This window comes from Rhea americana, unplaced genomic scaffold, assembly GCF_003343005.1.
Source record: "Rhea americana isolate MKP2758 unplaced genomic scaffold, rheAme1 scaffold_153, whole genome shotgun sequence".
NCBI lineage: Eukaryota > Metazoa > Chordata > Aves > Rheiformes > Rheidae > Rhea > Rhea americana.
This window is the reverse complement of record NW_028185628.1, coordinates 603,825-618,755: the sequence shown is the minus strand read 5'-3', so window position 1 is coordinate 618,755 and position 14,931 is coordinate 603,825. Positions and strand designations below refer to the sequence as shown.

Genomic DNA, 14,931 nt, shown 5'->3' with positions numbered 1-14,931 from the left:
CAAGCTGAGGTGCAAAGTGTTAGATGACTTTTTTTTTTTTTTTTTTGGGGGGGGGGGGGGGGGCAAGGGACTCCAATTTTGGATGATTCATTTCTAAAAACTCATCATTATTTATTTTGCTTTTTGAAAGCCCTGAGTTCTCTGAAAATCCTGTCGTATTAATTTTGGAATTTAGAAATATACTAACTGGGGAGAAAAAAAGTCAGAACTGAGGCTTTGAAGTAAAAAAGACCACAATTTTCTTGTGAGGCACAGCAGTAATTATTTAAAAGTAATAATAAAAAATGCAAAGTTTTGATAAAGGAAATAAGCAGAGTTGCATAGAGGTTTCAGATTTTAAGGATGTATGTATGTTCTGTTGCCAGAAATGTTTTATTCATGTAAGTTAACAAAACTTCTCCTCATAGATTATACGTAGCTTATAATGCCTAATACATGGAATAAGAATCGCCAAAAAATTTAAACCTTAAGCAAGAGAGGTTGTGAGCTTTACAGTATATATGGGAAAGCAACTATGAGGCCTAGGGCAGGAAGTTTGGTATATTTTTGGCATGGTCAGCAAACAATAATTTTATTATTTGAGATCAGAAAGGCTCCAGAAAGATTCTCTCAGCTCAGAAACAGGGACAGAATTGACTTGGCTCTCTGCCCTCCGAAAGCCGAGCGCAAAGCCTCTCGAGATGAAAAGCTGGGAGCAGTGAATTCGCAACCTCCTTTCCTCTGCAGCAGAAAGAGAAGGCAAAAAGCTGACCTGGGAGCCATACCGAGTTAGAACGGCTTCACAAGAGTCTTTGCTGTAAAGTTTCTTTTGAGGCACTCAGCACATCTTAAAGGAAAGTTAAAGCAGTGCATTCCTGCTTGTTTCAGCTATTATCTGTAAACGTCTGTAAAGGCAACTGTCTTTTCCACTGCTTGGTGCAATGTATATATATATATATTGGTATCCCATATTTATGGGATTGTAGGCCGTGCTGAAGGTACGGCCCCAAAATAAATATTCCTGGAAGTGAATTTTAGGAAATTGATGCATTGGCTAGAGGTCAGCCTAYAGGAAATATGAGTCTCTCAACCTGTTTTGCCTTTTGTTTGTTTTTTGTGTTTTAATCTGTCAGCAGGGGAATGCACATCAGAATCAGGGTAAAGAGAAAGTTGCCATTTATGCATTTAAGGGCAAAGACTGTAACAGGCAAACCTGGGAAAATGTTCATATAGGGGTTCTTCCAAACAGGCCTTACCGCAGCAGCAGAGGCAGGCGTAAGCACGTAACAGTGCATGAGTTTTCAAAACAAGCAGGATGAGCCTCTCTGTGAACCAAGTCTTTTATCAACAGGCTGTTCRTGGAAGTCGTCTTGATGATTAAGTTCCTTTAATTGTGCCTTTTGAATGTAGAGTTTGTTCTATTATGTACAAGATGAGTGATACAATTTTCTAAACAAAGTGAGACTGAATCTTCCTATAAATCTCTGTAATTTGTTCCTAAAACTATAATGGGAAACGTGTACTGAGTGCTGTGCTAACACAGCACAGAAGGAGGTTTGCTAAGTGAGGAGCCAGTGTTCCCACACATGGCGTGTCTGTGATCCATCGCACAGAGCCGAGTCACAGGAACACGAGCAGACCCTCAACCTTCTGTTCAGCCCAAATGCATGCAGAAGAAGGGAAAAGAGCAGGTGTCTCCTGAGGAGAAAGGGAGTGATCCTCTACCAAGTGACACTAACATAATGTTCACTCTGGAGCCATRTCAAAATTGCCAGGGAGAAAAAAAGACAAATAAATACAGGAAGCCAGAGCTCACTGTGAAAAATATGGCCAGCAATTCAGATAATTGCAATTATTCAGCCAGAGAAGCCAAAATAATTTAACCAGTGTGGTTGGGTTATGTAGCTAATGGTAATACCTTAAAAGGTATCAGGCTATTTGGAGCCAAACCCACATTCTCCTTCTGGTTAAATGTCATAGGACACCTTTGGCATGGTGGTGCCTGTATGGAATAATCCCATTTAGCCAAGCTCCCTTTAACCAAAGTTCCCATGAGATGCRCACAAATTGGCCGTCTGACTTTTTTTTCTCTTCCCTATACACAGAGGTTGGGGAACCACAGTGTAGCTGCTTCAAGACTCATTAGCTTGCACTTCCTCTTTGCCCATACCTCAGCCTTTGCAAAATGAGTTGATCAGCAGATTTTTATCACAGTGTAGAATTTGGGACTCTTATTAACATATTAATCTGAGACCTTTCTAGAAAGCCAATGCATTGAAACTCTGATGGGATCCCAGAAGTTCTCTTTTCCTTTGTCCATGAAGACATAATTCTTATTTATTTTAATTTCATCTAGAATGATGCAATTTTTCTTCCCTTTATCTGTAATGTACTTGATGTTATGTCATTCCCTCCTTTTATCCCAATCTGTATATTCAYGCATGATTTCAGTTGGTTCTCCCTGGTGAAGGCTAGTAGTTCCACCCTTTCGCAGAGCTATAGCCTGCCTGCTCATTATTTGTTCTTTTATTAGCTCTTTTGGGTGGCCGGTGTTCTGACTTATGTTAATTTTTCACTTAGTACATTCAACTGGACTGTCCCATTCTTAAGCTGGCTGGCAATTGTTGCCCTCTCTGTGTTCACAATCATCCTATATTTCATTCCACTGAGATACATTGTCCTTGTCTGGGGTAAGTAAAGCCTTTTCTTTCTTTCTTTCTTTTTTTTTTAACTCTCTGTGCCACTTAGAAAAAAATGTTTTTTAAGGGATGAGTTATATTGTCAGTACTTTTCTGTATTTATGGTCATGAAGCTGCTCCATGATGGAAACAGACAGGTTAGTTAAAAATCACAACTGCGTAAAGATTTAAGCTCACCTGCAAAATGCATTTTTCTTGGCTGGCATTCGAGACTTCATCATACTATAAACATGGAGCCATGAAGATTCTTCATATATCAAAGTGTAGCTTTGTCTAGATATTACTCTGATTTATTCTCACCACTTATACACAAACAGAGGCGTTTCAATCTATATAGTGCATTTAGGACAATATACCTTTTTTTTACTGCAGTACTTTATCTTTTGAAAGTGTATGTAAACCTAGCAACAAGAAACCTGTTTAAAAGGTCACCTTTAGTCTGACAGAAAGCTATATGCRGTATTTGGCCAGTTGATGAGGAACAGAAATGGGGAGATGGGGAAGGGGGGGTTGGGTGGAGGGGTGTATATGTTGTGACTGAGCTAAGTTCCCACCAGTTATCCTTATATTTATTCCTTACACTGATTTTAGACAGCTACCATTAGCACATCTGTTGTAAATAATGCTCTAAGTTCTCATTTGTTCATTTTTAATACAGTTCTGCATCACTAGCAGCTGTACTCTTGTTCAGTAGTGTAAACCTCTGAAGAGAACTGTGTCAGTTAAATCTGTGACTAGATTTTCTTTCTGAAGACAGAAAAACCTTTGAGTGTGAGAGACAACATAAATTCATTGAACTGACTTTGGACAGTGTGTTTTTTAGATATAACTCAGCAATATTCTTACAGAGTCTTTACAAATAAATGTAACGCAATATACAAAATGGGGAGGGGAATAATAAGGAAAGTTTGGCCGAGAAAGGAAATCTATAGAACTGAAGAAGCAAATATGCGGGCTTAGGGTTTTTTCTTGTCTTATTTATTTTCCATACCCAACACAACCTCTTAGATTGTTCCCAAAATTGCATTCCTCTTAGCATATAAAATATGATAGGCCTTTTGTTTTACAGAATTTTAACCTACTTGGTCTATATCCTTTTTCTAGTGGTTTTTGCAGACTTGGCATCTTGGACAGTTGGCCTCATACATCTTGGTTTCACGCAAGAACTTGAGCTTGTAATACCTTTCCAAGACCCTCAAAACTATAGAATCAGCACTGTTGTTTGAAAGGTTACATTAAAAGACACGTAGCCTACAATACCCCTGGAGATATTAGACTTCCCACAAAAGTATAARTCCAAGTCTCTGTTTCAGGTAGGGCAGACTCTTAAACTCCAGTCCGCACCTCCCAGACCATGGGTACAGCATAATGACTAAGTGTTTTAGATGCATCTTGCACATGCTCATGGTCATGCTCTCTCTCATGCACACTGTTTTTTCTTCCCCCACCTCACAAGCTATCTAGCTAGTCATTGATACGACTTTTAAGTGCCTCTGTTCATAAGAGGGTCCATCTCCACGTTTTTCTCCTGCGCTTCAGTTTAGATGACTTCTTGCTTAGCTAGTGTCTAGGGATTTTTTTCTTTAGATACGTGTTTCTCCTTTTGTGTTCTGTTTGGAGATGGGACACGTACTGCATAGGTGGGGTTCCAAATTTTCTTAGGGATGAAATGCATTAACACAGAGCAATACAATACTGTGTGTAGCTTTGAGCCACTCCTCCTTCAGCCTAGGAAACTGCCTTGAAAATGTAACATTCCAAACACATACGTACCTGTTTTCCCCATTATTTTATGTTACTGGCCTCCCTAGTGTATATTCATTTCTTCATCCTGTTCACGTATCCTGCATCTGAGAGCAAATGATCTCTGTTGTTTGACTTTCATCYGTAGGAAACTTTGAGCTGTTCTTAGCTGTGTCTGCCCATTTAGCTCTTTGGGAAGGCAGATGTTTTTTTTACGAAAATTCCTCCGTGCTATGGCTGGCCCTATGTAAAGCTGTCTGTCTTCTGTACATCCATAGGGACTGCTTCTTTAAGCCTGCTGTTGCAACAGACTCTTGGTTCTTTCCCTCCCAACCCTTCTTCTCCCTGGGTGGACTGCTGGTCCTTGAATTTATACCACATTGGCCGCAGTGGAGTAGGAAAAACCTTTGCACTCGTTTGAAACAATATTGCGTTCTGGTAACTGCTATAGCTAAATGTAGAAACTAGTATCAAGAAAATGATTTTAATCTGAAAAATGTCAAGCTTTGAGAAAGGACYTAATCTCCTTGTCATCTTTTCTTTTCCTGTAGTCACCATCTTATCAATTTTGCTGTTCTCTTCTCTTGAGCCYTGACCTTGATTTATTCATGCATTTATTTTCATGTGGTAACTGTTTCCCTCCTTTGTGAGCAGGAAGGGATAAGGTGAGACTGTATCGACTCTTCCTGAATTCCGCAATGGCTGGTCTGGTGGCCATGTTCAGTAAATAGTGTGGTAAACTTTTTATTTCTTAGTAACTTGATGATATAAAGAATCTTCTTAAACAAGTGTGTTTGGATCTCCAATATTCTCAGTACTCATTGTTTAATTGCTGGATAAAAGAATCGTAGCCATCTCCTATCCTTACAGAACAGCTAAGAATCATTCTCTGGGAGACCAGGGATGTTAYCCAGACTGTTGAAGCTTCATGTCCTTTCTATAACTTCCTGAAAGACCTAAGCAACAAAGACTTTTTGGAACATAAACTGAATTATCTCTTCTCTGACATAGGCTGGATAAATTACACAGAACAGCAGCTACATGTTTTCAAATATTGTGCCAGCTTTCTTCTGTTCTTTCGAGAATCAAGTGATTTGTAGCATTCCTGGTGATGTTTTAGATCTGTGTTCACATAGCGCGCACACTAGGTTTTGTCATGAGAAGTATATGAATCTGAGCTGGTGTGTAATGATATGAAAACAAGTATAATTAAAAATCTAGTTTTAGCTTAATTGGGGGGTTGGGTCTTGGTTTTTTTAAACACTGTCAATTATAATTATAAGACTGATGTCTAAAGAAGGTATCTTGGCCCTTCTCTGCTTTGCAGTTGGATCATCTGTATCTGTCATTCCCTGGCAGAGGTTTGTATAATCTTTGCTTAAAGCCTTCACAGACTTCAGAACTTTCCAAGTTCTTCAGCGTCTTTAACATCAGAAAGATTTTTCTGGCATCTAACCTGAATCTTCCATTCTGCAATTAAACCYGTTATTACTTGTCCTGTCCACCACAGAGATGGAATACACATTGTTCCTTTCCTTTTTGCAACTGTTACATGTTTAGAGACTTACCAAGCCAGTACAAGTTTTGTTTTCCCAAAAAAAGAACTCCTTTCTTTTCTAAATGTAGCCTGAAGTCAAAATGTGTTTTAAAAATACTATTAGAGGAGTTTGGATATGTTGCTAGCATGTTTGTATTTTGAAGCAGAGGAAACCGCATCAGCATGGAGACTGAATTTACAGTTCATTCTTTCATTAATGTCAGTGCTAATGTCAGACTTTGAAAYGGATCTTAAAATCTTTCTCAGAACTTTGCCAGAAATATGTATTTTAACAAGATGATGATAGTAACATTTGAACTCTCACTTTTGCAGGCATCAATAAATTCACAAAGAAGCTTCGAAGTCCATATGCAATTGATAACAATGAGCTACTTGATTTTCTGTCCAGAGTTCCATCAGATGTACAAGTGGTGTGTATACCTTATAAAGTGTCCATAAAGTAGTTATTTTAATATATATATTTTAATATATGGCATCATGATTTTCTGATATTTTTTTAAACTAATTTTAAAGCAGTGGCTTTATATTGACTTTATATTGACTTTATATTTTTTGGCATGAAGAAATTAAAACTCCAGCTGGGGATATTCTGTAAAACTTAAGGAGTCTGTTATACTTTTTGCCAGTAAGGAATTAGCTACTGCCACAGTAACGCCTTTGAGGTCTTTCGGGGCAATCAGTAAAAAGGCAACTATTTGGGAGATGGTAGTGGGTGCTGGGGTTTGTATTAGGCGTCCTCCTGGGACCACGTGAGTATCACTGGAATAAGGCATTGCCTGGGTTTCTTGTCGGAAGTGCTCTGCCTGAGCCCATTGGGATGTGCAGGGAGGAGGTRAAGGGAAGGAGCTGCGCTTGGGCGGTCAGTGGCAGGCTGCTTTGCCCAGAACTTGTGCTCTCTTGTGACACCACTCTGAAAGTTAAGGTGCTGGAACTCTTGTTTTTTTTCCTAATGAAAATCTTTGTTTTGATCACACGTCACCTGTGATCAGGAACCCCTTCAAAAATAAGCAGGCTATGAATTATAAGCTTTTATACTGTAGTACACAATCTCATGCGAAGGTGTAAGCATTAAGATACGCTGTGCAGATAAATCACCTCCAGTATCACAAAGATTATATATTTTCCATATTTCTAGGTGATGGTTTCAATTCAGAACTGGCATAAATAAGAGGTACATGTGCACATACCCAGTCTGAATCTGATCCCTCTGTGGTAGGCCTTTGAAAATAAATGTATTTTTAAGAAACGGATTGCAAAGGATATTCATCCAAGTCTTTAAAGTGGATACTGTTTATTTTCTGTGTTACATCTCATGGAAAAAAAGATTTTCTAAAAAGTTTACATCAGCACGCTGTTTTATTTCCTGGCAGGATTCTGCTAATGCTGTTTTCCGTTCTTACTCTGGATCTATCATTCTGTTGTTGTTGCATCGCAGCTGCAGATTCCATCTAGCTTGCAGGACAAGAGTTTTCTTTTCTTATTTTTTYCCCCTCTTTTTTTGCTTTGGGAAAAAAAAATAGAATTCATTCTTTTTTTCTTTTTCCTAGCAAGTGGCCACCTGACCAGTTTCTTTCTGAATGTTGTGTTTAAACAGGTGCAATATCATGAACTGAAACAAGATACCAGTCACAGCCCAAGTAAGAGGAAGAAAAACAATCCTGGCTAGCCAGCTTCATGTACTGAAGAGACTAGCATCTGCTGGGAGAAGATAAAAGCAAAAGCCTACAGCCTAAGCAGCATTTCCTTTCTTTAAGCTTTTTATTTATTTTGCCTTTTTATCTAATGGAGAGAATGTGTAAATATTGTATAAAGGCATTTCTCATTGAATATATACTTAGAGTGTAAAGACATATTTGATCAAGGTTTCCAGTAGGGCTTTGCTGTTGGAAAGCCTAGTTAGAAATAGCATAACACATTAAGGGAATCAGTGTAAAACGGTAAATATGTACTGTTACTTGATGGTCAAAGATACCTTAAATATTCAAATCATATCAATTAAATCTGCAAAAGATGTAAATTTAAATCTGACTCAAAAAAACTAGTCAGGTTTTATCTGTGAACATTAATATTTTTATCCAGTACGTCACCATTACAATTTTCTATGTTTTATACATTTCAACAGAAATACAGTGTAGTGGAACCTACTGCACTTAAGTTTTAGGAGATTTTTTGAACTCTAGACCCTGATATTAGCTCCTGGTGCAATGTATTCCTGTGCAGTAGGGCTGCTTATAAGCTAATGAACACACCAAGTGCAAATCTTTTACTGGAGCTCCCAAAAGAAGTTCCTGATGTTTTAATCATTCCATTATAAGACTTAAAAATCTTTTTCTCTCAAAATACTGCCAGGTTTGTAACTGATTGCCTATCTGATTTTTTTTTTATATATATATATATATATATATATATGTACCAGTAATCTTAATTTGTACTACAGAGTTTAGTGAATGAGTCCATAGTTCTGCTGTAATGGAAGTACCATCAAACTAACTCCATATTGCTTTGGGTGTCAGGCTATCTATACCTTTTGTGCACATAACTATTTTAATACAGAAATCTTGCAGAAAATATTTTTGCTTTCAAATCACAAGATCATATTAACATGCTTATGGTGGAACATTTTACCTGTTACCAAATGTGAAATATAGTATAGACAAAAAAAAAAGGCAATTTTTTTGTGCTAAAACTGATACACCAGTTTTATTTCCTTAGCTGATAATGTTAACAGTTCTTCTGATGCAGTTGTGCCCTACTGCATGGAAACTGCATTATTTTTTATAGGTTAAATGGAACATACAGAATGAATGTTTACATTTCAAATGTTTTAATGGCCACTGCATAGGACCCCTTAAAGATATATTCTGATATTTCTGCATGTAAAGTTCCACACCCAGCTGCCCCCATAGTGAGCAGAAAATTCATTCCTAAGAGACTATCTGTGCACAGCTCTTAGTCATAGCTCCCCATGACATCAAAGGGGGGGKTTTTGCCCAAGTGAGAACTGCAGGACTATACCCTCAAGAGAAAAATTTCTCCTGTTGTTCTCTGTGGGGTACCTTTCATTTGTTGCAATTGCTGGGAAAGTTATATTGCACCAGTCTAACAATACTTTTTGAAAAGATTATTTAGAAATACTTTGCAGGCAAATGTATACAGACTTGACTAAAGAATTATTTGTTGGCTGCATTACTCATGAAAGATCATTCTGAATTTATTTTACAGACACACTGATAACTAATTTCTTATATTACAATTATTTTGATCTATTTGTTTGTACGTTTGAAAGAATGCCAATCCAATTAATGTTCTGTAGAAAGTCTTGGACTTAAATATGCTTTTGCTAGATCATGATTTTCCAGAAATTTATTTACAAAGGTTACGTCATACCCACCTTTTCACTGTCTGTTGCCTGAAGAGCAACATAAAATTGAGGAAGTCAGAATCACAGATGAGCCTTTTTTGCTTTAAAAAAAACTTTGTTTGACAATGTGTGAATATTTGTTCCCAATTGTCAATTTTGCAAAGTCCTTCTGATATATTGCAAGCCTTGTACCTTCTAAATATTATCCATTGTTCTGTGTAAAATTTCCTGTTGTGTTTTTTTGTACTAAGTTTCAAATGTTTAGTTTGATAATGTCTTGAGTTATATACATTTATTGCATTAAACATAGTTTTAAGCATCTCTGTACATTAGGTATTAGGCAGCTTTTTTTCTTTGAAGTCCTACGCTATCGTTTTCCCACAAGTATGCCCAAGTATGGAAGGCAAGTGAATGAAAACATTGTATTTCTGTGTGTAGCATTTCAGTATTTTAATCCCCAAACATGTAAGTGGAGGGGATAAGGGGAGATGGTCTTTTTTTGAAAATAGTTAAACTACTTTAATGCCTTAATTGTTCAGAGTAGATCTCACTGATAATGTAACACACAAAAGCAGCATTGACTAAGAGTGCACTTTGATTAAGTATGGTTCTCCAGCTCCAAAAAGTAAGTCTTTTTTAATATCACATTTTTAATAATTTGCGAACCCATTTTCAGTATCTGAAACTTGTCTATATTGCTTTGTGTGAGAGGCCTCTTTAGAAGATAGTCCCRCATAACACTGTAGATACTTCAATGAATCTTCCATTTCTTGATTAGTTCTGGAGTTAATTTCTAAGCCTGTTAAATTTGTCTGACATATTCCTAGGCAACTTGCCCATTCATCAACAATCAGGAAAAAAAATGCAAATGTGTTATCAAGAAACTTTTTGCTTCAGGAGAGGAAAGTTAAAGAACTTCATTTTGATCTACTGAAAAYGAGTAACGTAATTTTGGTCCACGCTTCAAGTAAGTGCGAAAGCGCAYGGATTTGCGAGAGGTTGGTTGGCTGAGGAGTTTGGGGTTCCAGTTACGTTGCCGCTAATAGCTCAGGGTGCAGAGCTCGCGTGCGGTGGTTTCACCTTGTAGCAAGGAACAGATAAATGTTTTTCAGAGTAGCAGTGGGCTTTAACCGGAAGGGTTACTATGCTGTRGTTAGCATTTTAAATCCACGTGGAGTACAAAAGTATGTTTTCCTGTTGCAGTTTAAATGTTGGTGGGATGATGAGGAGTTAATTACAAAGCTGTGTACTGAAGCAGGGTGTCCGCTCGTGCAGGCCCTCCGAGCGTAGGCTTTGATGGCAAGAGGAGCTCTTAGATCTGCTAAGCAAACACACTACATGGCAGTAGAGTATTTTGTTCCAGGATTCTCCAACAGCACAAAGCAAGGAGAGAAAGGAAAAATTCTTTCTCTAATAAATAAGCATTAAATCCCACAACAGGCCCACAAGGTGGGATGAAACCTTTGGCACTCCCGTGAGCGGCAGGAGATCCCCATCTCGCAGCAGCAGAGCACGTACCACCTAAACCTCCTTCGCTTACTCAGCTGCAGGAGTCGTTGCTGACAGGCAGACACAAGCCTCTTCCCATTTCTGAGCCTGCTTCTCTTTGGAAGACAAACTTTTTTCTCCCAGCTGGGCTAATTCCCCGGTTGCCGCGCAGCTGCCTCTATTGAAGGCAGGCTGGCAACTCCTCTCCCCACCCCCACCAAAATCCTGTGACTGCTAATTTTCAGCAAATGCCGCCTCCTCCAGAATTTTTCTGAAGTCTTGCAAAGGTGAAAAACCAAAGCTTTCAGAGCGAAAGAGACTTGCAATTACAGGGCTTCTTCAGTGTGAAACGCTGGGTTTACATTGCCTTCTGCCTAATCACAGAGTCTTCTCACTCCTGAGAGGAGAAATCTRCTGCTGCCAAATAGAACAGGCTCTGTAGACATAAACCTGGAAGAATGTGGAGGTTTCACAAAAACATACTGTTCTGTGCTCTTTCACTTCCAGAAGTGGGTGAAATGCAACCAGCTGAAAACATCATACAGTTGGTGAGTGAGTTGAAGGAGACGCAGAAGGAACGAGGGTGAGGAACAGCCYGAGGCAAGCGCAGGTAGGCGCAGGGGGTACCAAGGAGGGCTGACCCTGAGGACATGCTCTCCCTCTACGCTCGCTTGGTGGAGAAAGAGAAGATCTTAAGAGAGTCCTTCATACTAGAAAGCTAATTTAGCTCTCCTAAACTGTGTCAGTTTCTCCATTTTTCTTCACACTGAAAATATGGAGAGCTGCCTCAGTTGGCCAGACACATCTGTTCCCCTAAAAGCAGCCCCTCAAAGAAAAAAAAAAAAAAAGAAAATCATGTAGCACAGCTGTTGCCAGCCACAGAAGATGTGAACAAGTATAGGTCAAGTTGTCAGATCGGAGGTTAGATCCTTTTTGCTGCAAGGGGCACTAGAAGTTTCCCATTTCTTATCACAGTAATCAATCAAGAAGGTATGTTTCTGAAATGAAGATTTTTAGATAAAGTAATGACTTTGAAAAAAAAACGTTTTCCAGAAACTATCATTGTGCAAAAAATAAATCTTTTAACTATCCATTGCTTAGGGAATTGTGCTTAAAGATGGTTTCATTTTGCTCTGTAAGAATTTAATGCTCAGAATGTAAGATTTTAGCCATATTTTGAATTGGACAAATTGCACATCAATGTATCTTGAATGTCCRGTTTAGCATTCTGACAGGTTTAAATGGAATCCTTTTGCTAAACGGGCAAAAAAATAACAGCTGTGTTTCTCGTCAGTCCTAGTACAGAATAAAATTTAAATGGTAAAACTTCTTTTTGTTTCATGTTGCATAATAGAAAAGTCTGGAACCCTTATAATAAGCATTTTTAATATAATCAAAATTTAATATAATCAAAACTGCTTTTTCCCAGTTGGACTTTAATTAAGTTACAGCAAATGATTAAAGAAAAGGCTGCAGAAGTGATCGCTGATTTCTTTTGGATTAAAGAATGCTGATTAATATCTTCTGGAACCATTTAATAAGTTGGTGTTTTCAGACCTGCTACGGCTGACGTAAAGATCTGTTCCAAAAAAGTTTACTCTGCGTAATTGTTCGTTACTGCTTATGATCTTTTTGTAGGAATTAATGTTACAAAAAAAAAAAAAAACACTTTTAGATCTACAGTTGATAAAGAAGCATAAGAAGCATCCCTGGCTAAAAGCAGCCAAGCAAGAAAAGGCAGCTGCGTTGAACAGTTAGTGCCAAAACGTGGTCAAATTTGTATGAAGTGTTAAGTATTGAACAGTTGCAATGAAGAGAACGTGAGCTGGATCTCGGGCGCTTCCAGCGTGCGTTAGTAGATGTCGCCAGGATTGCCACCAGTCTCAGAACTTCGAACGGAAATGAAGGTACCAAACACCTGCTGTGCCATCAATGTTAGGCCGTTCCTAGGTATTACTGGAAGAAAGGAGGCACGAGGTGCAACTGGCCCGTGCTGGTGGTGGTTTGAGACGGCCGCAGCGCCTTCCGGGCACGACCGAGGGGCTGCGGGCCCCGCGCTGCACTGATGTGCACCGCCTGGGCCGCGCGCTCCGCTGAGCCTCTGCCGCCCTCTCGCCGACGGGTAAGTGGAAAAACGGGCTTTTAGCTTCCGAAACAAGTGCTAGGACGTTTCTTCAAAGGATCACTTTTGCAGTTTCGTTTCTGTAACACTGCAGAAGTGGCCCCTTCGATTGATGTTTAAGCGCACTGACCACCTCTCGCTTCCGCTAGTCTGCATTTAAAAACTAACTAAGTGCGGGTCCGTCCTTGCGGTGTTACATAAAGGAAGATTTTCCTCTCCCTCCTAAACATGGTAACAAGATCAAAAAGCTATTTTCTTTGCCCCCAAGATTGCTAGCCTTGAGATACGTAACAAGATACGTACGGAGTCCTACTCGTATCCTTAGGAGTCGTCGTTCGCAGGCTTGGTCAGGAGAAAAGCCCCTAGAGACTAAAGCAGTTCCTTCTCTAGGCTACRCTTCTATTCCCCAAGCTGGGCAAAAGCTGAGGTCCCCTAAACGAGTGTATTGGGGAGGAGAAATCGAGAGCTAGGGAAGGCCTGGTGTATTTGTAAGTCCTTTGTTTAAATAAAAAAAAAAAAAACCTCAGCGAGAACGAGGCGCTGCCTGCGCTGCGTGTCCYGGCCGCAGCTTTTCTGGTCCTCCGTGCGGTTTTACTGCAGCGGTGGATGCAGGTCGGCTGCAAGAGGTTTTGAAATGGTTCCTCGTGCAAGTTAATGCAGAAATGAAAAATACAAGAAATCCACGTTTGAGGAATAAAAGGAAGGAAATCCTTCTCTRAAACTTGTTTAACTGTTTCTGTAATGTATATGCATCTTGCTGTCTGTTTCCTGGTTCTCAGTTTTGCTGTACTCCAGCTAAGAAATTTGTATCTCTGTATGCCTAGAAATCGTATCATAATGGGTATCTTATTTTGGAAAAAATTAAGAAAAAGCCATAGCAAAACAGAAAACCTGTAGCTTGTGAAGGGGACTGTATTCAAAGCAGTCAGTTGCAGCAAAGTATCGGTTAGTTGAATTCTCCGTCATAGAAAAGTGTTTTTTCCTGTGCAGTTTGCTGTTCTTTGTCTTAGGTTTATAATTAAATACAGTGCTATGATTTTTGCGGTTTGGCCTCTTTCTCTACAGGGTAATGCAGAGGCTGCACTTTGACCAGCCACTCTCCAGAGCAAGTAGTGGCATTTTAAAAAAGAAATGATTTTTTTTTTGAGGTAGCTGACACTTAGGGTTGATGCTGAAACTGTCAAATGCCAGGAAGTTTAGAGCTAGGGTTTCGATTTACCTTTTGATTTAAGTTATGATAAAGCAAAGGGAGAGGTGAAGAGAGGATCTGGAGTCATGCAGTGCGTTTGCACCAACCTGTCGTCGGTAGGAAATTGGCCTCACATATTACTGAGAGGAGAAATTSTGAGCTTGGTGTTTGCCATCCCTGGAGCCGCAGAAACTCTGTGACAGTACCCAAGATTAGAAGAGCAGGGTTATAACAAATGAGGCATTAGGTGCGCCGTTATGTTCGTATGAAGAGGTTTGTGTAACGTCTGCCCTGCTGCCCTGTCTCAGGCTGGTGCATTAGTTTTATTGCGTTTTGTGAGCATTAATTTAAATTACCRATTAAAAAAAAAAAAGAAAATGGCAATTGTGTGAGTGAAGGACAAACTCTCAGCCTTAATTCAGAATTTCCTGGGTTTTCTCTGTCTCACCCTGAGCATTAAACTCTTTCTCTGCTTTGAATGCACAGTTGAGGAAATGTGACACACGCTGCTATAGCTACCTGACAAGTTCTGAGCTTTTAAAAATACCAGTTCCTATACTGATATTTTTTTTTTCGTTCATTTGCACAGACCCCTACAGGGTGAATATTCAGCTTTGATGCTGAACAAAAACCTTTCACCTTATGTTTTATATCCATGCAACAAGGAAACACTGCACATCTCGCACCAAATTCTCTCTTCTGGTGGCTAAATTCAATGATGAGAAGTGTACCCAAATTCTAGTGTTATATCCAAATAATTTGTTTTAAAAATAATTTCTCAGACCTGACCTT

General features: G+C 39.1%; 1 protein-coding gene across 1 annotated transcript in view; it reads left to right on the top strand.

Annotated features, from left to right (window-relative positions):
• Positions 1-9,667, top strand: part of MCTP1 (multiple C2 and transmembrane domain containing 1) — a gene marked incomplete at its 5' end in the record, with an annotated part of 265,870 nt that extends 256,203 nt beyond the window's left edge. The window contains 3 exons of the mRNA XM_085299758.1: positions 2,560-2,669; positions 6,292-6,389; positions 7,574-9,667. Coding sequence (XP_085155884.1) covers positions 2,560-2,669; positions 6,292-6,389; positions 7,574-7,645 — 280 coding nt within the window. The remainder of the gene's footprint in view (positions 1-2,559; positions 2,670-6,291; positions 6,390-7,573) is intronic.
• Between the last annotated feature and the right edge of the window lie 5,264 nt (positions 9,668-14,931).